Source organism: Mustela lutreola, chromosome 1, assembly GCF_030435805.1.
Source record: "Mustela lutreola isolate mMusLut2 chromosome 1, mMusLut2.pri, whole genome shotgun sequence".
NCBI classification, from domain to species: domain Eukaryota; kingdom Metazoa; phylum Chordata; class Mammalia; order Carnivora; family Mustelidae; genus Mustela; species Mustela lutreola.
The window spans coordinates 139,913,586-139,941,436 of record NC_081290.1 but is presented as its reverse complement, the minus strand read 5'-3'; the positions used below and the strand labels follow the sequence as shown (position 1 = coordinate 139,941,436).

The 27,851-nt window shown below is 34.0% G+C and overlaps 1 protein-coding gene across 4 annotated transcripts in view; it reads right to left on the bottom strand.

Annotated features, from left to right (window-relative positions):
- CLCN3 (chloride voltage-gated channel 3) overlaps positions 1-27,851 on the bottom strand; it is a 101,966-nt gene that overhangs the window by 27,801 nt on the left and 46,314 nt on the right. For all 4 annotated transcript variants that reach the window (XM_059175071.1, XM_059175085.1, XM_059175076.1 and 1 more), the window contains 7 exons: positions 17,956-18,113; positions 10,559-10,658; positions 9,002-9,189; positions 7,927-8,049; positions 6,520-6,726; positions 3,013-3,093; positions 1,563-2,108 (listed from right to left, as the gene is read on the bottom strand). In XM_059175071.1, coding sequence (XP_059031054.1) covers positions 1,563-2,108; positions 3,013-3,093; positions 6,520-6,726; positions 7,927-8,049; positions 9,002-9,189; positions 10,559-10,658; positions 17,956-18,113 — 1,403 coding nt within the window. The remainder of the gene's footprint in view (positions 1-1,562; positions 2,109-3,012; positions 3,094-6,519; positions 6,727-7,926; positions 8,050-9,001; positions 9,190-10,558; positions 10,659-17,955; positions 18,114-27,851) is intronic.

Here is a 27,851-nt window from a genome sequence, read left to right as displayed (position 1 = left end):
GAAAAAAACTTTTAACTTCAAGATTTTTTCTATTAAACACTCATACCCAATGGACTAAATAGAGAACAACAGAAAAGAAAGAGACCATATTTCAAAAACTGTCATGATTTTGTTGGAATTAAGGTGTTATTCCACACAAGTTACATCTGTGAAATAATATTATCACTAGTGAATATTATTTAAAAAATGATTAGCTGACATTTGCTCTTCATATGCAGCACTTAAATTTCATATAAGAAAATTACATTTATTGGCAAATCACCAATTAATCAATGTTATTCTCACTTTTGCACATTCAAATGAAGTAATGTGCCAGGGCACTGGACCTAGTTCCTTTAAATCTTTGATGGAAAAAGACATGGTATTCACATGCTAGTAATTTAACAGAGTCTGCAGTGTCCTTTCAAGTGAATACCCTATAGCATGACAGGTGGAGTAACAGCTCCTCGAAGTTTCTATATCCCGATTACTATGAATTCCTTATGTTATACAGTAAGGAGGAATTAAGGTTGCAGGTAAAAATTAAGGTTGTTAATCAGCTGACTTTAAAACAGGAGATTATCCTAGATTACCTGGGTGGGCTCAAAGTAATTACAAAGGTTATTTTAAATGTGGAAGAATGATTTAGAAGAGTTAGTGTGAGGATAATGAGGTAAAAAAAAGACTTAACTACCCATTGCTGGCTTTGAAGATAGGAGAAGGGGGCCATGAGCCAAGGAATATGGGCAGTCTCTAGAAGGCTGGAAAAGGCAAGAAACGAACTCTCCCCTACAATCTCCATATATCCCTATGAACACCCTGATTTTAGCCCGATGAAACCAATTTTGGACTTCTGATCTCCAAAACTGTAATGAGTATGTGTGATTTTTAAGCCACTAAGTTTGTGGCAGTTTATTATAGTAGCAAAAGGAAATTAATTTAAGTGCTTTTAAAACATGATCATGAATTCCCTGGCACTGCTCCCATTAAGAGGCAGGCCTCTGTGACTTCCCAGACAAACAGAAAGTAACATGAGGCATGGTGCATGACTTCCCTGGCCAGGTTAAAAAAACAATTCTCTTGGGACACTGAGCTACCATGTAAGAAATCTAAATGCCTGAAAGGCACCACGCTAGAAAAACCAGAGAGAAAGACAGAGAGAGAGTCAGAGAGAAAGAGATGTTCAGGAGCCCGTATGTTCCAGACCCAGTTATCTGACTCTTCTCAGCTCAGGTGGTAGATGACCAGCCTTAGCCATGCCTGATGACATATATGACAGACCAAAAAAAAAGCATGCCCAGTTGAGTCCTTCTCAAATTACTGACTCAATAGCAAGAGCAAAATAAAGAGTTATCTTAAATTGCTGGGCTTGAGGGTAATTTGTTACACAGTAACAGATAACCATGTTCAACAATATATCCAAAAGAATTCTTTTATTCATTACTTAAAATGAAACACAAAAGAACTTTTTCAGCCTACACTTATGAAATAACCACTTTTATATAAGCATTGCACTGCTCATTTCCCATACAATTCTTAAACATGTCAAAATTACTTAAATAGCACCTCACATTAGCACTTACCTTGATACCAAAAGTGAATACTGTCATGATAATTTTAAATATGAGTGCTAAGCATAACTGCCAGATAGCTGAATATACTCCCAGGCCTGCTGGACGATCAGGAATATCATCGACAATTTTACTGGCATTCATGTCATTTCGGTAGTCACAAAGAGAAGAGGATTCCAGAGGACCGCAGTCTGTAAAAAGCTCTTTGATCAGCTCACTTGTGTTGAGCCTGGTATATGGATTAGGGAAGGCTATCACCGCAGTAATGGCAGCAACAACAATAACTTCAAGAACAGGATACTTTCCGAATCTGGTGGATTTGCGTCGACGACACCAGGCAATATTTGCCCTAATGAAAAAGGCTCCCCAAAGCCCTCCAAATACCCCGAGGAGAATAAAAGGGAACAGTTCAAAAAGGTACCACGGTGTGTGGTACTCCACATAAAAAAGGACCAGACGGCTGTTACCAAATGGATTGATGGATCTCAAAACAAATGCAGCCACTAAAGCAGCAAAAAATGATCTCCATAAAGTTTTAAGAGGAAAGTAATAGCTAACCTAAAAAAAAGGAGGGGGGAGAAAAATAGTATAATTTTATAAGATGTTTCTGATATAACTTTAATATCATAGTCTAAATTTTTGCTATTTAACTAGAATTTACAGATAATACATTTTACTGTGGTAAGAAAAAAAAATCGATGTTTTATTAACTTTGGCTATCACATCATTACAAGTTCCCAATATCAACTGATCAAAAATGTCTGTAATAATTATTTCAAATACCTAGCATTGTTTTATTTTCAAAATGAGTTTCACCTCCAATTCAATCATGTAGTTAAGAATAAATGTACCACCACCAACTCCTATTAGCTCATAAAGAAGTATTTGTTTCTTCTATATTAAAGAAAAAAGAAGAAAAGAACACAAACTGGAAAAGTAAATTTTAAACCATTCCTAATCATTTTTGTGTAAACATATAAAAAAGTCTTAAGCACCAGAGAAAACAAAAAATATGCCACTGATGTGACTAAAATCATCTTCTTAAACATGAATAACTACCCCAGAAATAAGCATACAAGACAATCTCACAATTTAGGAATTAATTAAAACTTTTAAAATAAAAACATGGGTGATAATTTAACAAACAGTGGTTAAATCCATTTAACTAAGCCAAATCCATTTCTGCTTACTTTTAAGTATGTCAACAAAGTTAAACTTTAAATAATCACTTAATATTTATACATGAATAACATTTTTAAGGCTTTTCTCAAGGTAAAGGACACATGTAATGTATTACTCTGTAGGTAAGAATAAGCGAAAAATAACTTTATGAGGTTAAACCTGAAAATTTCAAAAAACAGTCTATATCTATTACACTAGCTATAAAACTGAAAAGTGTACCAAAATATGTATTTTAATGGTAATTATACACAATGTTATAGTTGTTGTTTTCTTTACCTACCTCTTCCAGGCTAAAAAGAACTCCTCCAATTGGTGCACCAAAAGCTACAGAAACCCCTGCAGCTGAGGCAGCTGATAGCACCTAAAAAGAGGATTTGGCTTATTTCATATATTCTTAGAAATTCAAATATACCAAATGAAAGTTCCTCATGCTGCTTGAATTTTTGAAACACCTCTTCTGAAGTTAACTCACATGTCTACCCCTTTTCTCCCCAAGCAGAGGCAAATATTTATATCCTCTAAAAAGATATTTTTTCCTCTTTTGCTTTAATTGAAAGGACACTCACATATTCAATATTCAGTTAAAAAAACATTTGTGTGAGATACACTAATGTAAACAGGATGCAAAGAAGAAAAGGCAATGAATACAGATAATTCTCAAGATGTTTGGGAAGACCAGTGGAGAGAACAGTAACTGGGGTTTAGGGGGAGAGAAGTTTATTTTTATTTATTTATTTTTAAAGATTTTCTTTATTTATTTGACAGACAGAGATCACAAGTAGGCAGAGAGGCAGGCAGAGAGAGAGAGAGAAGAGGAAGCAGGCTCCCCGCTGAGCAGAGAGCCCGATGTGGGGCTCGATCTCAGGACCCTGGGATCATGACCCGAGCCAAAGACAGAGGCCTTATCCCACTGAGCCACCCGGGTGCCCCAAGAAGTTTATTTTTAAACAGGATATATAATTTTTTCATATTTTAGAGCTAACTTCTTCATCATTAATAATTACTGCTTTACATCATTAATAATTACTCCCCAATGTGGAGCCTGAACTCAAGATCTCTGAGATCAAGAGTCACATGCTCTACTGACTGAGCCAGCCAGGCACCCCTAATAATTACTGTTTTCTAAATCGTAGTAAAATATGGAGAGAACTTAAAACCTACTGAGTTACCTTATTTTCACTACTCTAAATCCTCTGAAAACACCACTGCTGCCAACAGGGAAAGCCTCATTCTAAAGCGCAAACAATGGCTTCCCCCTAGTTAAAGAAGACAAAAATATCCACAAAAGCTTTTAGAGATCTTCTCCCCAATTCCCCAGTCCATCACTAGGACATTGTCCACTTCTTAGCAGTGTGAACTACTGAGTGCTACTAGAGAACTACTAGTGCCAACTACACATAAAAATTCACTGGACACTTACATTGTAATTACTTTTCTAAGAATCTTTGTTCCTTTCACTATTTCATTCCAGTAAATATACAAGGGTACCAAACCATTTTACCAAATGGTCAATTTTACATTTATGAAAAAGAAACTAAAAATAATCGAAATTAAATTATATGTAACTAAGACCATGATCTCCATTTTTAGGCTGCTTCTGGCAAATTAAAAATAAGCAAATACTCATTTTAATTAAATTGTACCTGGATAGGGTGCCTGGGTGGTGCAGTTGGTTAAGCATCCAACTCTCAGTTTTGGCTCAGGTCTGATCTCAGGGTTGTGAGAGGGTCCCCAAGTTGGGCTCTGCTCTCAGCAAGGGTCCTGCTTGGGTTTCTCTCTCCCTCTCCCTCCATCCCTGCTCTCTTGCTCTCTCTCTCTTTCTTAAATAAATAAATATTTTTAAAAAAATAAGTAAATTGTACCTGACTTAAAGAATACAGACTCTGCTTATTTGGGGGAGGACAGTAAATTAAGTGTTTTGTTTTTTCCCACTAAAGGATTGTAGACAACACACTTAACTGAATTCTCTGACTGTGCATTTAATGTAACAGAAGTTTACAATCAAGCTAACCAGTACCCGTAACGCACACAAGTTTTAATGTTCTATAAGTATTAAGAAATTATTTAATTAAAAATGTCAGGAAGTGAACATAGGAAGAAAGCCAAAATATGAGGCCTTCATGTTTCCTACTAATAAGTGAACTCTAGCCATTTATATACTAAGGTGAACAAAGTTAATGTCATAAACATTACTAATCATCACAGTGTACATCTTAAAATTTAAGTGAATGTAATTTCTATGGAATTTTCTAATAAAATTACATTCTGCACTTAAGATGAGTAAATAAAAAGAAAAATCTTACCCCCAAAATGTCAAGGTACAATAGCAAGTAAAGGAAATGCACTGGAGAGACAAATGCTGTATCTCCATTTTAGCCCTAATCTGCTATGTTACAATGTAGTTTGAGGTTATGTTTTGTGTGGCTTTTAACATACACACATATCCACAGTCACAGAAGAAACAGTAGTAGTTGTAAGGAATACAGACTTTGGAGTCAGAAAAAAATAAATTTTTATCCGTACTCTTGACACTCTGTTACATAATCTTTGACAAGTTAGCATTTTATGCCCTAATTTCCCATCTATAAATGGGGATAATAGTGCCAAGTTAATAGGATTATTGTGTATTTAAATTTTAAAATGCAAGGGATTGTCACAGAGCCAGATACATAATAAGTAATCAATAATGTTAGCGATTTCTGTTAGAGCATAGTAGTAGAATCACATTATCATTCAGAGATGGAACTATGATGGTCTGAAGTGTTCCCCTTTCAGACTACTGCCAATGCATGAACAGTGTTTTAGTACTAACACTAAAATGAAGGAGTACTCATTTCAACTGAAGAATCAAATACTTTGATAAAAATATTCTACTTTTTTGTTAAATTATTAAAACAACAGGATGAAAGGTCCTGCGCGAGGGTCAGAGACCTCTGAGTTCTCGGTATTTAATGATATAAAAATATATCTTAAAAACCTAAAGTGCTCTGTATCACCTTGGCCTACAGATTAGATTGGGAAAAAAAGAAGAGATTGGGCTCCCGAAGTGTAGAGCTAATACAAAAGGTCTCAGGAGCCCATTTTTCTTCTAGAAAATATCCACAGAAATGTACAAACATTAGGGAACTCTATAATACTTAAAGCTTAAAGCCTTCCTAAAAATACTTGGGCTGGCCTTAAAAAAAAAAAAAAGGTAAAGGAAATAAATGCTCGTAAGCAGCTGAATAAAGAGGAATTCCTATATTCCCTTTAGTGTGAATCTCCGATTTAAACCTCAAGAGGTCTTAAAGGCCCTCAGAACATCTTCATGGTGGCAGATAGCTCTCTGCAGATGACACACCTCTCTCGGGGGCATTAGATACTTCCTCCAGAGGAAAACACAACTGTTAAGACTTCCCAACCCTGGAAAAATACTGACGGTGAGAAATCAGGGGAAAAATAATGTTACACTTGGGAAAAACTTTAGAGGAAGAAAGGTGGAAAGCAAAGCAAAAACAAATGAAAAAAGCTTTGAAATTCAACGGAAACCAATGGACCTCAGGTAGTCTATCAAAACTTCTCTAAAATATCAGAGTAACTGAGCAGCACTGGGAATGGGTTCTAGAAAGACATTAGAGATACTCAAAAAGGGGGAAAGAAGCAAGCAATTTTCACATTTGAATGTGAATACAGAATTTATTAAAAAAGTAAAAAGTTAAAAACATGATCTTTACCCTAGAAAATTTTCACTGATGTAAGTCTATGTAATAGATATTTATCTATCAAATAAGCCACAAAAGACACTTACCTCCCTTTTTTTAGCTTCATTTGTGCTATACTTTGGAAAGAGGTAGGAAAAAATATTTCCACAGCAACAGGCAACATGTACCAGAGGACCTTCTTTTCCTAAACTCAAACCTGATGCCACAGCCAATACTAATGTGATGGTTTTAATCATTAAAGTCCATTTTCCCAAGTAACCTCTGATAATGAATCCACTTAAAATAGTTTTGATCTACAAAGAAAAGATTAAAACTGCTTAATTTCCTTTAAGAAACAGGAAAATTAAAGTAATTTAAGTTACTCTCTTGTTTTACTTACAAAACTACCTTGCAAAATTTTCTAGTGGACCATGGAACAATTCAAAATTTTTCAAAAGCTTTAACTATTATGCTACAAATAATAAATCTAGATCTAATAAATCTAGATCTAATCTAGATAAATCTAGATTCTAATTCTCTCCTCAAGCAAGGATTGAAGGCAACCCTAGCTTATGAACAAAACTAGGATATAAGGCCATGTTAAAGGGAATACAGACCTTAATACAAGGATTGTAATTACATAACAAGGAAAAGGTAAATTTGAATACTTCTCTTGTAGAAATAGTTAGATACATTCAAACATGCTGTGTCAGAACTTAGGATATTTTGTCTTCTCAAAGTGCCGTTATTATGTGTAATATTTTCCTATATATTAAGAAGGGCAAGTGACAACAGCTAAATGCTGCATGATGATACTGCCTTTAAAGACATTCTTAATTAACAAAAATTTTTAAATCACTAAAATTAAGTTTCAAAAAGGAATTCATTAGAAAAAGCTAATAACTTACTTAAGACAGAAAAATTAAAAGGGGAAAGATGTGAATTTCCATCACACCATTCAATCCTAAGTGTACTCTTTAAATTACACCATTCAAGCCTGAATATTTCTTTAAATTACTGTTGATAAAAAATAAAACCCAAAAGTTTGTACTATTGCCTCACTGTTGTCAAATGTTTATTTAAAGTATTAAATGATTATAAAGATTATCTGCCAAATTCAAGAATTATTAACTTATTTAATTAAAATATAGTCATAAAAAGAGTGAATATATTCAAATCAGGTTCATAGCAGCAAAACATCAATTAATCCATCAAAGAATTTTAGGCCACATAATACTTTTCCAGCTTTATAACTTAGTGTTCTGATATTTGTTTAGTCATATGTTAAATTAGTGGTAGAGGAAAAAAAAAATCAATCTCCACAGTTAATGAAATGATGATGGAGAAGAAGTTCTTATGATAATCAATTTTAAAATTTTTTTTTTAATTTTAAAATTTTCTTTCTCATATTACAATTTCCTCAGAAAAACAACTACTTCCCCCCCCAAAGGCAAAAGATTAACATCATAACAATTATTAAATGTTTAATGATACTAAAATATTGCTTGGCTTACCTCTGGGATTCCAGAGCCACAGGCATATGGAGCAAATACTTTTACCAGGGAAACGGCAAGAAAGGCAAAACTCAAGGCCCAAAAGATGTACATTATGTAATTCATGATGTAAGAGCCAGGACCCTAAGAGGCAAATCATTTAATAGTATGAATTTAATGTACAGTGCACCCCGAATGCAAGTGCTTTCCACATAAGAAACTTGTGTGAAACTCATAAAAGTTTCCTGGTTTACTTCCACAATAGTTAAAGCTTTATATGAACAAAATATTTAAGAAGAATCAAAAAACATTTATATATACAAAGAGGCTTAATCTGTTTAATGTTTTCCTAGATTTTTTTTGATACCTAAAATCTTATTGCCGAAAATCAGCTCTACTTTAACTTCTGCCTACCCACAAACCACATCTTGGAAATAGCCAAAGATAAAATTGCATTTGCACTGTGATTGCATTCTCCTGCAGTTCTGAAGATCAAATGAGAAACAGCATACTGGCCATGTTATCAGCAAATCTATTCTTTTTGGCTCAAAAATTCAGCTAGAACAAAATTTTTAAAACATCCTTATGACCAGGTAACTATATGTATTATACAATATTCTAACTTTTACAATGTACTTCATTACAGAACATCAAGAACAGTAATCATTTAAATATGCTACAAAAAAAAAAATCTATGTATTTCTTTAAGATGTCTCCAGTTACAAGGCTTATTTTACTAAACTTTTTGATAATTTATACTTCTCAACAATCATGGTATGTCTAGCAGTTTTAATAATTTCATACTGGCTTTCTGTGATTATACAGATCCTACTGCACTTCTTTTCTACAATAAGATATATTTAATGTTATAATTGAAAGACTTGAATGTGACTATGTAGTTAACTAATAAGAGCTTCTTGAAACTTTACAATTTACTCGCTGCAATGAGTTCTCCTATTTTCCAATCTATCCTATTACATTTTACTTTTAATGCAGTTGCAATCATCTAATATGTGATTAATTCTATAATTAAGTGAACTGAAGACTCATTTAGCTATCTCAATTCTTAATTCATTTCAAACCCAGCAAGACTTACTTCTGCTTGACCTATGATTAATTCTGCCCATGTTTTCCACTGTGGGCATTTATCCCTCTCTTCAAATGTTGTTTCATTAGATCCCCAACAACACTGTTCATGGTTGTACCACAGTGCGCTAAGGCAAATGCCCTCCTTGAGATCAGTCATCCAATCAGCAGCAATGTCTATTAATCCAGCCAATGCCCCTGTAAAAACATGTTGAAGGTAGTTTAAAAAAAAAAGTTAAATCCATTTTTATAGTGTTAAGAACTACCAAGTTAAGAGGTTCAAAGAAAGCTGAGGATTCCCTATACATAAAGGGAATATTATATTAATTTAAATATTATATAAATTTAAGATTTTTAAGTCTTAAGTATAAATAATTTTATATTACTTCTAAAAAAGTATAGACAGCCACTTTTTAATATAAAATGGCTATTCTTTGTTTGAAATTAAAACTAGTTACATTATTTAAATTAATTGTGATTTATAATAAAGGTTTTTAAAAGATACTAAAACATCTTTAAAAGACAGCTAGCAGGAGGTTCACAAATCAGGTTATTAAAGTCTGAGATTTTACTATTATGTTTCAATATGAAATTTAATAAATTTACAAACTATCTCAATATCATTAAAATTTAATGTTCATTAGAAATAATTAGTGAAACTTATAGCACTAATGAATCACTGTGACAGACTGTTTTTTCCCTTAAATAACAAAAAATTAAAAGTACGAAGATCATTTTAATGACAAAATACAAAAAATATACAACTTTGTGGACAAATCTAAGACCTTCTCATCATATAAAAAGATCAAAAGGTCACATACACAGTGGTCACAAAATTCTTGTGCATGTCAATTAGAGGTATCAGTACTTCCCTCTAGACTCCACATAAATTTTAATTTTCCTCACGTTCTTGTAGACGTAATCTTCGACGGTGGAAACTGAAAGTCATTAAAAGAGTCCTTAATGTTTGCTTTCAGATCTTCAACTCCTACTTCTCAAAATCTCACACACAGGCACTTTGTGGGCTCCCGACAGCATGGTAGTTAAAATGCAGACTCTTGAGCTGAACTGCCTAAACGTAAATCTTGCTGGGTCACTTATTAGCCATACAACCTCAGTTACGTTACCAAACTCTGTGCTCCAGGCACCTCATCTGTAAAATGGTGGTGACAGTGGTACTTATACCACAGGACTGCCATGCAGTTTACATACTTGTAAAGACTTCAAGGCAGTGCATGGCACATAGGAAGCACTCAAAAAATAAATAGCTACTTATTATGATGTTAATATTAAGATACCTTATTATCTGGACCAAACTACCTATTTTACAGGCACAGAAACTGAAACCCAGAAAGATCAACCAAACTGCATAAACAAAGTGACAGAGCCAAGACTAGACTCTAAAGCATCCTGCCTTCTAGCAGTCTTATATTTAAGAAGATTTCTTGAAACAAAATAAATACCTTTAAAAATGCAACAGGACCTGAAAAAAACATTGTGGGAAGGAGGGGAGAACGATTCATTTTTCTGTTAACCAAAAAAGGATTACATGAAAATTTTTCTTTACCTGATGCCAATCCTGTTAGTGTTACTACTAGCCATCCTGACCATGCATCATATAAACTTTTTGTCATTTCCCATGCTGATTCTTTCTTTTTGCTGTTGATCTGAAATTAGAAATGTTTATGCTTCATTTTTCAAACTATGAACAGAAGCTACAATTCTAGAATCTAACAATTTATTTTTCAGTTACTATACACGAGATAGTAATCTATAAACTAAATCATGGAAAAGGGGAGTTTGGGGCAGAATCACTACGTCAGACAGTTGTTACACCTGTAAACCAGATGATAAACATCTATCCAGAGATCTGCATTTTTAACAAAAACCTCAGGATCTAAGAGCAAGGCGTCCATAAACCACACAGAGTCTGGCCTACACTGTTTTAAACTGAATCAAATTTAGCTGATACATAACTTTTATATCAACAGAAATTAAGACATTATGGCTTGAAATGTTTGTCATTTCCTAACCACTTTCTGGTTCTAGCAATTAAGTGGATTATAATGTTCTCTAAAACAAAAGTTAATAACAGTATTATGCCCATAAGTACAGTATAGAATCATCATGTGACTAAAGGGCCTGCCAAAATTTATAGGCCTGTAAATACGCAGGTATGCAGAACTCTAATCCCATTCGTAGGATCCAGAGGCTCTCTTCTATCACTGTGTAAGGCAAAGGTGTCCTCTACTGAATACAGTGAAGGAAGTGTGATTAGCAGGATAGGAATAGATTTGATTTCCAGATCTCACTAGACTAAAACACAGGAAGGCAACTTTTCTTCTCTTAGTAAGAAAGTACTTTTAAACCTATCCCTAACTAGCCCAAACCTCTTCCATTCTATTAAGGTTGTTTAAAAAGCCATATCCTTGGGCTGCCTGGTTGGCTCAGTCAGATAAGCATCTGCTTCAGGCTTGGGTCATGATCCCAGGGTCGTAGAATAGAGCTCCACATTGGCTCCCTGCTCCTTGGGTGGTCTGTTTCTCCTTCTCCCCTTGCCTGTGCACTTTCTCTCCATCAAATAAATAAATAAAATCTTGAAAAAATATAAATAAATAAATAAACAAAAGCCCATATTCTCAGTCTAGGACTTCAGTGCTCAAATCATCTCACAGTACAGCTACAGCTGGAATTCAAAAATCTGGTCTATTTCCTCACTTAAAAGGCTCACTTAAGTTCTGGGATGAATAAGGCAATTTTATACCTTCTATACTATAAGCAACTAATCACAGATACTAAGCATCCTTTAGACTCTGAAGGTAGGTTCATTTCTTTCAAAAATAATCATTAAATCCCATGTTGCTTTATCTCAGTAACTGTAATGTTTCATATAACATGAGTTAAAAATTTGGTGATTATCTAAACGTTCATCAATACTGCACTGGTTAAGTAAACTGCAGTATATGCAAAAAAAAATTCTGCACTCACTAAAAAAGAAAGAGATCCAGTGTTATGAGGGGAGAAAAGCAAAGGTGGATAGAACTGTGTACAGTACACTACCATCCTTCTAAGAAAAAATAAGCATATAAATATACGGACTTTTTTTTTAAAATAAAGGGATAAACCATATAGTTTTAAAAGTAAATCAAGATGGGATTGGGAGGGAGACAAACCATAAGTGACTCTTAATCTCACAAAACAAACTGAGGGTTGCCGGGGGGAGGGGGTTTGGGAGAAGGGGGTGGGATTATGGACATTGGGGAGGGTATGTGATTTGGTGAGTGCTATGAAGTGTGTAAACCTGGTGATTCACAGACCTGTACCCCTGGGGATAAAAATATATGTTTATAAAAAAAAAAAAAAAAGAAAAAAAAAAAAGTAAATCATCATTTTAAGAGGCTGGCAACAGGTTAGAACAGAAACGAGAGTTTAAAACGAAGTAGTTTGTATGTGTGACTTAATGGGATAAATGCTGAGAACAAAAACTATTGGGAAAAGAAAAGAAAGAAAACACTAAAACTTTTCAGTAAGCACATCAATGGGGATAGCATTGGTAAATAATCTGAAACTGTTGTGCGTGTATTGTGAAGTATATCATATGATTATACATGTGATGTTGAGATTTTTGGCATGACTGAAAGATGGTACAGATTTAAGAACTAGAGACTAAATAAAAGCCCTTTAGTACTGAATTTAAATTAGAAAGTTCCCATAAACTTATGAGGCCAGAAAACAATGGCCAACCCAGAGGCAAGAAGTACGTCTAGTGCCCACATTGCCTATAAATCATCTTACTTCCAAGGAACCAGGGCTCCTTGGAGAAGTGGCTGACTCCAGATATGGTGCAGGAAATGTATAAGATGAGCAAGGATCATCTTGTTTTCCTAGAATACGCCAGAGTCTACTAAGGATGAGTCAAAGGACACAGGCACCAATCCAGGTCTCTTCTAGTCAAAAATGGAATAACACAGGCATCAGAAAAGATAATAATGGGGATGATTAAAATATATCAAATATGTTCCAATCTATGAGTGCATGAAGATACAGAAACAGAAGTCAAACAAGCAAACCGAACTCTCACTGGTCAACTTTGAGGATACTAGGGAACCATCTAACTTCAAACTTCCCCTTTTCTGTATAATCTGAACTTTACAGAACCCAAATAATTGAAGGTTCTCTTTACAGAAATTTTCATGCTAATAAATAAAGAAGGAATGACAATTAGATTACCGACATTTTGCAAAATACCGAAATAGTATGATAGAATGTTGATTTACCTCAAAACTGGAGGTAGGAGGGGTATTAAGTCTAATAAGAAGTTTGGGGGAAAAAAGAATTATGTACTCATACACACTGACATATAAAGTTTTCTTTTAATGTAATGTTTTAAAAAACAGTAAAGGGGTGCCTGGGTGGCTCAGTCAGTTAAGTGTCTGTCTTTGGCTCAGGTCATGATCTCAGGATCCTGCAATGGAGTCCTGTTGTCAGTCTTCCTGCTCAGCAGGGAACCTGTTTTTCCCTCTGCCTGCCACTCCCCCTGCTTGTGCTCTGTCAAATAAATAAATTAAATCTTTAAAATAAATAAATTAAATAAAAAACAGCAATAAGAACACCAATATATAGAATTTCCCAGGTTTTGGGACGCCTGGGTGGCTCAGTTGGTTAAGCAGCTGCCTTCGGCTCAGGTCATGATCCCAGCATCCTCGGATAGAGTCTCCCACATCAGGCTCCTTGCTCGGCGGAGAGCCTGCTTCTCCCTCTGCCTCTGCCTGCCATTCTGTCTGCCTGTGCTCACTCTCTCTCCCTCTCTCTGACAAATAAATAAAATCTTAAAAAAAAAAAAAAAAGAATTCCCCAGGTTTAAAAAAAAAATTTTTATGCATAGATCAAAGTACAGAAAATGGTATTTGACCTATCTAGAAAAAGACCTTTAATAAGACCAGCTAAAACACTGACTACTTCATATTATTTTAAATGTTTCAAGACCTATGGACTACCTTCAAAATCAAAGAGAAAAAGTATATCATGGTATCTTTTAGTTTTAATTTGCTTTAGAATTTTATGAACATGATGTCTTACAGACACTTTCATACTACCTCACTTTGAAACACATTTAAACTCCAACCAGAGTATGTTAATGAGTTGTAAATGTATACAGTTCTCACTGCAACTGATTTATCTAACACTCATACAAGATGCAGGAGTTACAGTGCGCCTGCAATAGGCATATGGGATTAAAACACTGGTTCTTACAATGTGGTCACATACACTCTGAGGGTTCCTAAGACCTTCTCAAACAGGTCTTCAAGATAAAAACTATTTGCATTGTAATATTAAAACACGATGTGCCTATTTCACTGTGTTTACATTTTCACTGATAATGCAAAAGCAAACGCAAAACGGCTGCTCCCAAGCACAAATCAAGGCAACAGCATCCAAACATACTGGTATAGTCATCCTACTCTTCACTGCCACGTATCTCAGTAAAAAAACAAAGTAAGTAAACGCCAGTTTCACTTACGAATGACTTTGATGTAGTAGTAAAAGTTATTATGCCTCAGTCATTGAGTCTTGTTTATATTAGGTGCGATGACTTAGGTATATATAAAGCCTTTTGATGCATACTTTAGTGTGAGGTTATGCCTTGAGGAAAAGTATTTATGTGATTTACAAAATAAAGCTGATACCTGCACACGATATGCCATTTTTACTCGAAAGAAAGAGACACCAAACTATGGTTTTTCAGACTTGGGAATCTTACAGGCATCCTCCAAAAAACAAACCAAAGAAGTCTATCATTTCAAGTGAAATAAATATGTATTTATTTCTAGTGATAGAATTTGAGCTTTGAAGTAAAAACAATTTTGGAAAACTTGTATCTATCACTGTAAGGATGACAGATTCCCAATACTTAAAGACTTTTATAAAGAGATCAGTGTTGATATTAACAAATGCTGTTTTTTTAATATCATCTAATGAAAAGTGTCAATAGCTGAAAGAACTGCATAAAACTGAATATTTTCCAAATGATTACTGCATGATGTTACAAAATTATTCATTAGAGTTGAAGGTGAAATGATTTTACTGTAACAAAAGATAAAAAGTTCATTGGTAGAGTTTCAGATTACCCACTGGCAACTAATCTTTAAGAAACTGACATTGGGGAGGGTATGTGATTTGGTGAGTGCTGTGAAGTGTGTAAACCTGGTGATTCACAGACCTGGGGATAAAAATATATGTATATAAAAAATATATGTTTATAAAAAATAAAAAATTAAAAAAAAAAAATAAAATAAAATAAAAAAAAAAAAAAAAAAAAAAAAAAAAGAAACTACCACCTGTCAGTTTGGTATAGAATCAAAGAATATCTACAATGATATAAAAAGGTTATTAAAATATTCCTAGATTTGGGACGCCTGGGTGGCTCAGTGGGTTAAGCCTCTGCCTTCGGCTCAGGTCATGATCCCAGGGTCCTGGGATCGAGTCCCACATAGGGCTCCTTGCTCGGTAGGGAGCCTGCTTCTCCCTCTGCCTCTGCCTGCCTCTGTCTACCTGTGCTCACTCGCTCTCTCTCCCTCTGTCTGACAATTTAAAAAAATCTAAAAAAAAAAAAAAATTCCTAGATTTTCCAACTACCCATCTATATGAGGTTGGATTTTCTTCATATATTTCAACCCAAATAACATACCACAACACACTGAAGGCAGAAGCAGATTTTAAAATCTAGCAGTCTTTCATTAAACCAACAATAATGAGATTTTTAAAAATGTAACATATATCACTGCAATGATGACAGATTCCTTATTTATAAGGATCCTTATAAGAATGACACTTTTCATTATACAATATTAAAAAAAATCATACTTGTTAGTATCAATCCTGATCGCTTTAGAAAAGTCTTTAAGTACTGGGAATCAGTCACTAAATATTTTTTTTATTTTGGGAAACACAGTTATTTTTCATAAAAATACGTTTTCTTTTGCTTTTATAAAACTATGTTTTGATATTAATGTGTAATGGGGTTTTGTTACTTTTAAATAAATCAATGTTTTTTAATTTCTCAGCTTCTGTATCTAATATGGTAAATATCAATTAATATAACCACATAAACTAAATTCCCTAGGCATCCTCAATAACTGTTTAGAGTTTTGAGTTTAATAGTGTTCCTGATGAATGGATAAAAAGAATACAGTATATATATGCAATGGAATACTACTCAACCATCAAAAAAAATGAAATTTTGTCATTTGCAACAACATGGATGGAAATAGAGGGTATTATGCTAAGCAAAATAAATCACAGAAAAACAGGTATAATATGATTTCACTCATATATGGAATTTAAGAAACAAAACAGAGTAGCAAAGAGGAAGGGAGGGAAAAATAAAACAAGATGTAATCAGAGAGGGAGACAAACCATAAGAGACTCTTAACCATAGGAAACTAACAGGGTTGCTGAAGGGGAGGAGGGTCGGGGTATCAGGTAACAGGGTGATGGGCATTAAAAAGGGCACGTGATGTAATGAGCACTGTGTACATACAACTGATGAATCACTGAACTCTACCTCTGAAACTTATAATCACTATGTCAATTAACTGAATTTAAATTAAAAAAATAAATCTAAAACATAAGTATTCTCAGATGATAAAATAAAACAAAAATGTGTTCTAAGATAAAAAACTTGGAAAACTTTGAAAATCACCACTGGATTGTATCTTCAAAAAGGTAAATACTGACTGATGAATCTCAGGGGTTAGTCTAATTCTAATTTATGTATCTAATGTATACATGTATACATTAACATGAAAGGTTTTAACTAATTTTACAAGCAGTTATTTTCATTTATAAGTAAATTTCAGACCTCAAAGTTATAACAAGTCTTTTGGAATTTGGAATTTTATTTTTCAAAGAGAGTTTTTTTCTTTTAATTTATTTTTGGATTACATCAGTAAGTCACAACTCACAAGTGGCACTTTTAAGCCATTCTTCTTTTAACGTTTTTTATTTAATGGATAAAATACAGATAAACCTTTAAATTTTTTATTTTTTTTAATTTAGCAGAAATTTATCTATTTCTTTTTTTGATGTTACAAATGGAATAGCTGATTTCTGAAGAAATTTTAGCTCAACTCTTTTTATCCCAAGATATATCTGAAATATACATTTGCTATAAAAACCACTGGAAATATATTACAATGTAAGTAATTCTTATTTTTAAATTAGTGATTCATTACAAAACTTGAATATGCCCTTTACAGGACTCAATCTGAGAAATCCCAGCATTTAAAACTGAGAAAGGAGGGTGCCTGGGTGGTTGAGTCAATTAAGCATCTGCCTTCAGTTCAGCTCATGATCCTAGGGTCCTGGGACTGAGTTCGCATCAGGTTCCCTGCTCATTGGTGAGCCTGCTTCTCCCTCTCCCTTCCCACCCCTGCTCATGTTCTCTCTCTCTCTCTCAAAACTAAATTTAAAAAAACAAACAAAAAAAAAAAACCACTTTAAAAACAGATAAATAAAACTGAGAAAGGATATAAAAGAAAACAGTAAAATCCCACGAAGCTATCTCTCCAATATGCTTCTTCTTTTGTAATAATGGGAATTACATAACAACTTTCCTCCCTTACTGTAGCTGCTGTGCTGCTCAAAGACAAAAATCGTGCTGACTCTATACCTCAATCTTCCTCCCCAACTCACATGCTGTGTTTTCCTGGACCTTCCTTTTTTGAACTAGTTTACTTTTTTTATTTTAAGCTACCTCAAGTCCTTTCCAGAGGTATAAACAAACTTTTTTTAAAAATTACATAGAGAGAGGAAAAAAAACATGTATTACTCATAAAATGTAGAAATTTACTTAAATGTACTTTAATGCATGATATATATTTTGGTAGCCTGAGATCACTGGCAAAAATCTATTATTAAATTATCTGGTTATACACTACACTATAAATTACTGAAAACACTTACCCGTCTATGCCTTTCTCTGTCTTTACATTTCTCTCGCACCCAGTCAATAGTATGGAAATCATCATATGTACCAACACCTGGAATTGGTTCATCCAAAAGATCCAGCAAGTGTGTAGAACTGTTAATGCTGCCTCCATTTGTCATTGTATAATGAGTTCCTACAAAGCAAAAAAAGAACAGTATGTTTTATGAGAGACAATGGTGAACTATGTAACCTTCTTAATAGTTTATTAGTAATTCATAAAGAAATAGTATCACTTGAAATGTAGTAAAACAGAGGAAGGAAAACATCAAGAAAAGTCATCCAAAACTTTGAAATAAGGCTAAAGACCACAGCATGTCCTTACAAATGTATACTACAGTATCAAAAATAAGCCTGCCTAGTAGTCATCTTTTGCTCTGAGGCAGAAGACTTTGATTTATTATTTTCTATGGATTAGGACATTGACTCTGTAAAGTTAGATAATAACTTAGAGAAGACTGATAAATTGAAAATTATTGTTTTCATCCAGCAAAAATGTAATTCAATTTCATTTAGTAGAAAAGATAATACTTAAGAGTTCTAGTATTAGGGTTTTTGTTTTTGCCCTGTAAGAAAATTTCTCACTGATACTTCATCAACTCACACATTCTCTTCTAAGTCATCTTTGTCATCAAGCTAGTTTCCTTACTAGTAGTAAATAAATCTTTGACACATGTTCACTATATACTTTTAAGAGACTTAATACCAGGAAGGACACAAAAAAGACTTAAATTTTAAAAGCTCAATCCAACACAAATGGCTCTTAAATTTAAAAAGTTCAATCCAACACAAAAAAAGAGAAATACAAATCAAACCTACAATATCATTTTCCTCTATCAGACTGGTAAAGATTAAACAAGTGACTACGCACTGAGTTAGCAAAGTTATGGGGAAAGAACGCTTGCCACAAAATTATTAGTTTAAGTATAAACTGGTATAACCCCTCTGGAAAGTCAAAGCTACCAAAATTTTAATACACAGATGCTCTCAAACCCAGCAAAGTCCACTTCCAAAAAAAATTTTTTTGCAGTTACACTTGCATAAATCCCTAAGTTATACACAGTGTGGTAAAACATCTCACTGTGTGCTCTAGAAGGAAAACAAAAACAAATTAATGCCAAAGTGCTCATAATCCAAAAGAAGGGTCAAAAAAGAGCCAGAAGTAAATACTTTGGAGGCCACATAGTCACAACAACACAACTCTGCCACAGTAGCACAAAAGAAATCACAGATAATATATAATAAGTGGGTATGGCTGTGTTTTAGTAATACTTTACAAAACAGGTGAAGAGCAACATTTGGCCCAACCACTGATCTAAAGTCTCTACAGCACAAACTAAACTCAACTGAAGACATTTATTAGGAATTTTGTACTTAATGGCACTCTTCTAGATAGTATAAGAGATACAAAGGTAATAAAAACATTGTCCCTGACTCAATATAATACTGAATATTATAAACAAACTTAATGTCTATTTACTTCTACCAGGTAGAACAGGGTTCTCCCTTCCCTTCCTATCTGATATATTTGCCTTGGAAATATTTGCCTTGGAAAGTATAAAACTACTGAAAGAAGAATAGTATATTGATCTCAGTGTTCTGGCAGATGTACTCCAGGAATGAATAATGTATCATTCTTGGCTGAGGGTTTAAAAGCTCAATCCCTGCAACAGCCCATGTTGATTTACATAAAACAACCTTATGCGTTTTTACACTAGCTCTTTCTTCCTCTCTCTATCCTGATTTTATTCAGCAATTTCCACTCGGTAAAAGCTGGCTGAAAGGCCACAAATTTTCTTAAGGAAAAAACTACTGGAGAATGAACATAATGAGTATTTATAATGTCTGGACAAATTTGAGAATCTCGGACTCTGTTTTCTATACAATAATAAAATTGGTAATTTAAAATGTGTTTTTGGAAGGATGTATCAAAAGCTTCAATGGTCTTCTGATACGATGACATCACTTCTGGCCAAAAATGCATAAACTGAATCTTAAAAGGAAAAACAAACACTAGTTGAGGAAAATTCTATAAAATAAATGGCTTACATTCTTCAAAAAATGTCAGTCATGAAAGACAAAGAATGACTGAGGAACTGTTCTAGATTAAAGGAGAAATGACATGACAACTAAACGTAACTTGCTTCTAGATTATTAGAATGTGGACAAGGAAAAAAAGGGTTTTTTTTTTGTTTACATTAAAGCACAGAGTAAAGTAACTGGAAAATTTGTGAACAGTCTCTAAATCAGATAATGGCACATATCAATATCAATCTTCTGATTTTGAAAACTGTACTGTGGCTATTTATTAGGGAATATTCATTCATAAGGAAATACACACTTAAGTATTTACACACACAAACACATTATGTGATGTATTATACATACACACATACACACACAAAACGGTATGTGTTACATAGCAAATAGCACATAGAACAGTGAGAAAAAGAGTAAGAGAAAATAAACAAATGTGGTAAAATGTTAACATTTCAGAAATCTGGGTGAAAGGTATAAAGGATTCTTTTCACTATTTTTCAACATCTCTAAGACTGAAATTTTAAAAAAATGTTTTTTAAAAGTCTACTATGATATATTTTGAAAACTTCCAACTCCCCCCACCCCATGTTGCCTTTATTTGGGTAGAGTTAAAGAAACATGGACTGCTGATCTTAATTGCTCTTCTATTCAAAATATAAAAAGCAAAATTTCTATACCACTTAACATATATCCACACAATACATCAGCAGCCCCACAATAAGAATTGTCAAGTTGTTGCACCACAAAGATGATAAACAAATGAAGCATATATTACTCCAAGACATAAAGCAGAAGTAAAAAAGTAGATACTCATTTTCATGAGGTAACAAAAGATAGAGCAATACAATTAACAATATTTACATTAACTATGGGTCTTGTCTTTAATGATTTTCTAAAAGTTACTCAGCAGAAACTACTCTGACATCTAACTTACAAAACAATGAAGCAATTCAAAATATCTGAAAACCAGAAATTAAGGATTCAAACTTTTTAAACCAGAGGACCCTATGAACCAATATTTTGTGCTTTGGGGCTTTTAGGTTTTGTCCCTTACAACTTCTGGGACTGCTACAGGACATGTTAGCATGGGATTTAGCCAGAACAGCTTTTGTCCCCAACAGACTGTTTGTAGGTCGGTCTGTCCCTTTATCCCTATTTGCTTCTACATACAGAGCAATGGTGTTTAAAAAAAGCATATTCTAGGGCCCCTGGGTGGCTCAGTGGGTTAAAGCCTCCACCTTCGGCTCAGGTCATGATCCCAGGGTCCTGGGATCAAGCGCCACATCAGGCTCTCTGCTCAGCGGGGAGCCTGCTTCCTCTTCTCTCTCTCTGCCTGCTTCTCCACCTACTTGTGATCTCTGTCAAATAAATAAATAAAATCTTTAAAAAAAAATCCACAAATCAATGTTTTGTACATTAACAAAATGGATAAAAATCACACGAGCATCTCAATAGACGCGACAGATGCAGAAAAAGCATTTGACAAAATCCAACATTTGTTTATGATAAAAGCTCTCAACAGAGTGGGTACAGAGGGAACATACTACAATATAATGAAGACTAGATAGGACAAAACTACAGCTAACATTATACTTAATGGTAAAAAGCCAAAAGCTTTTCCACTAAGATCAGAGACAAGAGCACTCTCACTATTTTTATTCAACAAGTACTGGAAGACCAAAGGCATTCAGATCAGTAAGGAAGATGTAAAACTGTTGTTATTTGTAGGTGATATAATACCATATACAGAAACCCCTAAAGACACCATCAAGAAACTATTAGAATAAATGAATTCAGTAAAGTTGCAGGATAAATAATCAATACAGAGAAATCTGTTGCATTTCTATACACTAATAAAAAACTAGCAGAAAAAAATTAAGAAAGCAATCCTATTCACAATGGCATCTAAAAAACAAACAAACAAACACACACCTAGGAATAAATTTAACCAAGGAAGTGAAACACCGGTATTCTGAAAACCAAAAGATGCTGAAGAAAGAAACTAAAGATAACACAAATATATGGAAAGATATACCATGCTCATGGATTGGAAGACTTAATACTGTCAAATTGTCCATACTATCCAAAGCAATCTACACTTTCAAAAGCAATCCCTACTAAAAATAACAATAATATTTTTCACAGAAGTAGAACAAATAATCCTAAAGTTTGCATGGAACCACAAAAGACCACAGACAGTCAAAGCCATCTTAAGAAAAAAACAAAGCTGGAGGTATCATAATCCCAGATTTTAAATGTTCTACAAAGGTATAGTAATTAAAATAGTAACATACTGGCACAAAAAAATGACACAGAGATCGATGGAATAGAATAGAGAGCCCAAAAACAAACCCACACTTATATGATCAAATAATCTACAACAAAGGAGGCAAGAAAACCTGATGGGGAAAGAACAGTCTCCCAACAAACGGGGAAACTGGAAAGCTACATGCAAAACAATGAAACTGGACCTCTTTCATACATCATACACAAAAATAAACTCAAAATGGATTAAGGATCTAAATGTGAGACCAGGAACCATAACGCTCTTAAAACAAGAAAAAAGAAACAAACACAAAAACCCATAGGCAGTGAACTCTTGGACATCAGCCTTAGCAATATTTTCTGAGATCTGCCTCCACAAACAAGAGAAATGAAACAAAAAGTGAACAACAAGAACTACAGCAAACTGAAAAGCTTTTGCACTATGAAGGAAACCACCAACAAAATGAAAAGGCAACTTACTGAATGGGAGAAGATATTTGCAAATGGTATATCTCATAAGGCATTAATATCCAAATTATATAAAGAACACCCCCCAAAAAATCCAATTAAAACACAGGCAGAGATTTTAAAAAAAATGAAATCTTGCCATTTGCAACGACATGGATGGAACTAGAGGGTATTATGCTGAGCAAAATAAGTCAATCAGAGAAAGACAATTATCAAATGATGTCCCTGATATGAGAAGTTGAGAAGCAATGTGGGGGGTTTGGGGAGTAGGAAAGGAATAAATGAAACAAGATGGGATCAGGAGGGAGACAAACCATAAGAGACCCTTAATCTCACAAAACAAACTGAGGGTTGCCGAGGGGAGGGGAAGTAGGGAGAGGGTGGTTGGGTTATGGACACTGGGGAAGGAAACTCAATATCACTCATCATCAGGGAAACACAAATCAAAACCATAGTGAGGTATAACCTCATACCTGTCAGATGACTAGTATCAAGGAGATAAAATTTAGTAACAAATGTGGTGAAGATGTGGAAAAAAGGGAACCTTCATGCACTGTTGGAATGCAACTGGTAGAGCCACTATGGAAAACATTATGAAGGATCCTCAAAAACATAAAAAAAAACTATATGACCCAATAATTTCAATTCTGGGTATTTACCTAAAGAAAATGAAAATACTAATCAGAAAAAATAAATGCACCTTTATGTTTACTGCAGCATTACATATAACAGCTAAGATATGGAAGTAACCTAAGTGTCCATAGATAGGTGAATGGATAAAGGAATTTTAGTATCTATACATAATGGAATATTATTCATCTATTATGAAAAAGAATGAGATATTATCATCTCCAACAACATGGATGGACCTAGAAGGTATTACACTATCCGAAATAAGGAAAGGAAAGAAAGGGAGAAAGGAAAAAGGAAAGAAATGGAAAGGAAGAAAGAAGGAGGGAAAGAAAAGATAAGAGAAAAGAAAAAGAAATAACATATGATTTCACTTATATGTAGAATCTAAATCCCAAAGCAAACAAAAAACTGAAACAGACTCAAAATATACAAAACTGGTCACTGCCAAAGGAGAAGGGGGTGGGGGGTGGATAAAATAGTGAAGGGATTAAGAGAAACAAACCACCATTTATAAAATAAGTCATGGAGAACGAAAATACAGCATAGGGAATAGAGTCAATACTATTATAATAATAACAAATAAGATATTGTACAGGATGAGTATAACTTTTCATATATGCGCTTTTCTGTATGATCTTTTATTCCATATTGTCTTTTAACTGTGTATTTGAAAACTTAAAAAGAAATTCTACCAAAGAATTAATATCATACTCGATGTCATACTCAATGACATTTATAGAAAACTTAATTTAGCAATATTAGAAAAATTAATTAATAAAATCTATTATTATAAAAGGAGTGGTATATAAAATTCAAGATCAGCTGGCTATTTTAAAAAATTCAAACTTTTATTTCAGTATGTTTGACATTTCATATATTTCTTTTATAGTTTGTTCTGCCAAACATGGAAATCTGAGTAATATGAAGAAGGAGAAAAGGAAAAACTTTCTATCCTAAACTGGGTAGGGAACATTCATTTTTGAGAGAATCATAGAAGTGCCTACATACCCCACATCTGGAGTAATTTTAAAGGTATAATGTGTCCTAACAATTACAATATTTTAAAAATATTCCTAATGTATCATTTCTTTGTATATAGTTCACTGCAACCTAGATTCGTCTGAAGTTTAACTTACATATATTAAAATGAGATAAATACAAATTATTTATGTGTGTTAATAAAATGCAGTACAAGTTATCCAGCTTCACCTCGCAACTTCATCTTATGCATGAATGAAGCATGTATCTTGTAGGTAATGCCACAAGCACAAATTTAAATACATACATACATGAGTATGTGCATAAACTAGATCTCTCTCTTTCCTAAAATAATACTTCAGGGGTTGGTTAATTAAAAAATTATTATACGAATTTCCTAAAGCTGATATCTGAAAGGGAAATCTATAAGACAAAGAGGTTTATGGGATGAAATAAAGGTGGTCAGGCCATACTTCCCTGAGTATGCCTTTCTTTGTCCTCAGTAAATGCTGTCCTTATAGTTGTACTCTATTAACACAAAATGACATGAGTTAGCTTGGCTTTCCCATTTCTCAAGGCGCATACAGCTTGCATTTACTTATCTGTGAAGAGAGCGGTAGAGGTGTACCAGAATACCTTTTGAAAATACTGACCAAGGTTCCTTACCCAACACTACTTCCTTGTCCTCTCCACACATTTTTCTTCTACCAGTTATTGAGGCAATTATTGCCGAAGGAAAAGAAATACACAACAGAGCACAGAAAACAAGAGTCATTACTTTGGCTTCTGAGTTTCAAATTTAGGCTTTTAAAATCAATAGAAAGGCAAAATTTTAAAAGCCATATCTTTGAGTTTAAGTGACAGGTTTCCAGGTTTCAAAGGCTTTAAGTAAGAAAAGGTTTGAGTTTCTGCAGTAAGACATGGATTGAAAAAAAGAACAGATGAAGAACCAATCCTTACATGACTACATGAGGTTTGCTGGAGAGGCAAGGAGAGGAACTGAGTAAACAGAAGTTACAATAGTTAAACTGGCAACTGGCTTCAGTCTTTAACATTTTCCTATAACAAAAAAATATAGATGATATACTAGCCACACTTATTTACAAGCTCTTCATTACTGTGCATACTTTCTAAAAACTATCTCATATCATTAAGTGCATATGCACATCATTTTCAATGTACTTCAGATTAACTGCTGTGACATACTGTAAGTTAAACCTCCAGGTTAGTTTGCTTTACAAACAGTATATGCAATGAACATATGTGAGCCTAATTAGTCACTCTCTTTCCCAATTTTTAAATTTTTAACTTTTTTCTTGTTCTTAACATTTTTTCTCAAACGTGCCCAGATATTGAGTATCAATAACCAGATATATCTCCAAGCTTAAAATAACCACATTAACCAGGAGCTGTCCTCAGATTAGGATTTTTCTTTGTATAATGGTCCCTTATTGTTTCTACCCACCTAGAAACCCCTTCCTTTTCTTTCTGTAACAGAACCCAATTTTTTTAGGAACTCTCTATCCCTTATTTCATACAGTCTTGGTGAGAGCATCAATCAAGGTGTCCTCCCCTCCCCAGCTAAGAAAAAGGCACATGATCCAAGGCAGACTGATAAAACTATCTCTTGGAAATGTAAGTCTTGAGCACTGTGATACAAAGACACTGGGGGTCTATTAATTTCAATGATTTCACTTCCAAAGGATAGGACAGCTGCTGCTACTTGGATTATAAGAAAGTACAATCAATCTAAGGTACTAGTCCCCCTCCACCCCCAAATAAATAAATTAATTAATTAAAGTAACAGTTTCTCGGGGGCGCCTGGGTGGCTCAGTGGGTTAAGCCGCTGCCTTCGGCTCAGGTCATGATCTCAGGGTCCTGGGATCGAGCCCCACATCGGGCTCTCTGCTCAGCAGAGAGTCTGCTTCCCTCTCTCTCTCTGCCTGCCTCTCTGCCTACTTGTGATCTGTCTGTCAAATAAATAAATAAAAATCTTAAAAAAAAAAAATTAAAGTAACAGTTTCTGAATTTAAGAAAAAAATTGAAAAACGTTTCTGGAGGTCTGACTACCAGATGCCAATGAATACCCTTCTACTACGTAATGGCTGGAGGAATGATAGGGAGATTAGAAAAAAGACTGCCTTCTTTGCAGAGTGACCTAGTAGAGAAATTCCCTTGGAGCAAAGTCATATTCCAGCTCTGCCACCTATTAGCTATGTAACTATACCCTGCACAAGTTACTTACTAACCTCTTGGTGGTGACTGGGTTTTTTCACCCACTTTTAGAGTACGATGTGTAAACTGGAAATAAATCATGTAAAATATCTAATACTAAGTCTGATAAACAGGAAATCAACAAACACGAGTTACTGTTTCTACTCAAATATTCTGGTATTCAAAACTTTACCAGGCTGCATTATATTATTCATATGGCATTATTTTTAACCCAGAAGACTGACAAAATGACAAAGAAGGGGGAGGAAAATGTCTTACAAATTTGAACAATGAGCTATTCTACAATTGTATACTAATCTAAAATCCTATAGATTTTTCAGTAAATAATTTAACTAATTACGGCCAGCTTGTATGGACATAGAAACACGTTTCTAAAATCTATGGTCAATAACCAATCTTTCTATGAAATGGATATTTTGCAATTCAAATATTATCAACAATATTTCCATAGTTCAAGTATCACCAACACTAAAACAGCTCAGTAGGCAGGAAAAATTATCCAATCAATGAGCTGTTAACTGAGTTGCAGTTTTCTTGCAAAAATAAAACTATTTTTTAAAATTTTTTTGAAGATTTTATTTCTCCTGTATATTTCTTCTTTTTTATTTTTATTTTTTGAAGATTTCATTTCTTCTGCACAAGCAGGGAAAGAAGCAGGAAGAGGGAGAGGGAGAAATAAACTCCCAGCTGAGCAGGAAGCCCAATGCAGGACTTGATCCCAGGACTCTGGGATCATGACCTAAACCTAAAACAGCTGAGCCACCAAGGTGTCCCGCAAAAATAAATTTATTGATAAGAGAACTTTGTCTTGTTTATTTTTTCCCCAGATGCAAAACTTTTTATCTCTTCTACCACCCACATTCCCTAACAACTACTAACCTACTTTCTGCCTATATGGATTTGCCTATTTGCCATTTTATATAAATGGAATCATAGTTTTATGTATTGGGGTTCTTTTATTTACCATAATGTTTTCAAGGTTCATGCATGTTGCAGCATGTATCAGTACTTTATTACTTGTTATGAGTGAATATTATACTTATGAATATTCTGCATTTTATTTATCCATTCATCCACTGATGGACATTTAGATTGTTTCCTCCTTTTTGGCTATTATGAAAAATGCTTCTATAAAGTTATGTACAAAAAATTCATACATACCTATGTAAACAAAAATTCACTTACTGGTATGAGTAATCTAAACAAACAAAAAAAACAAGTTGGTCTTTTCAATAAATAATGCTGGTACAACTGG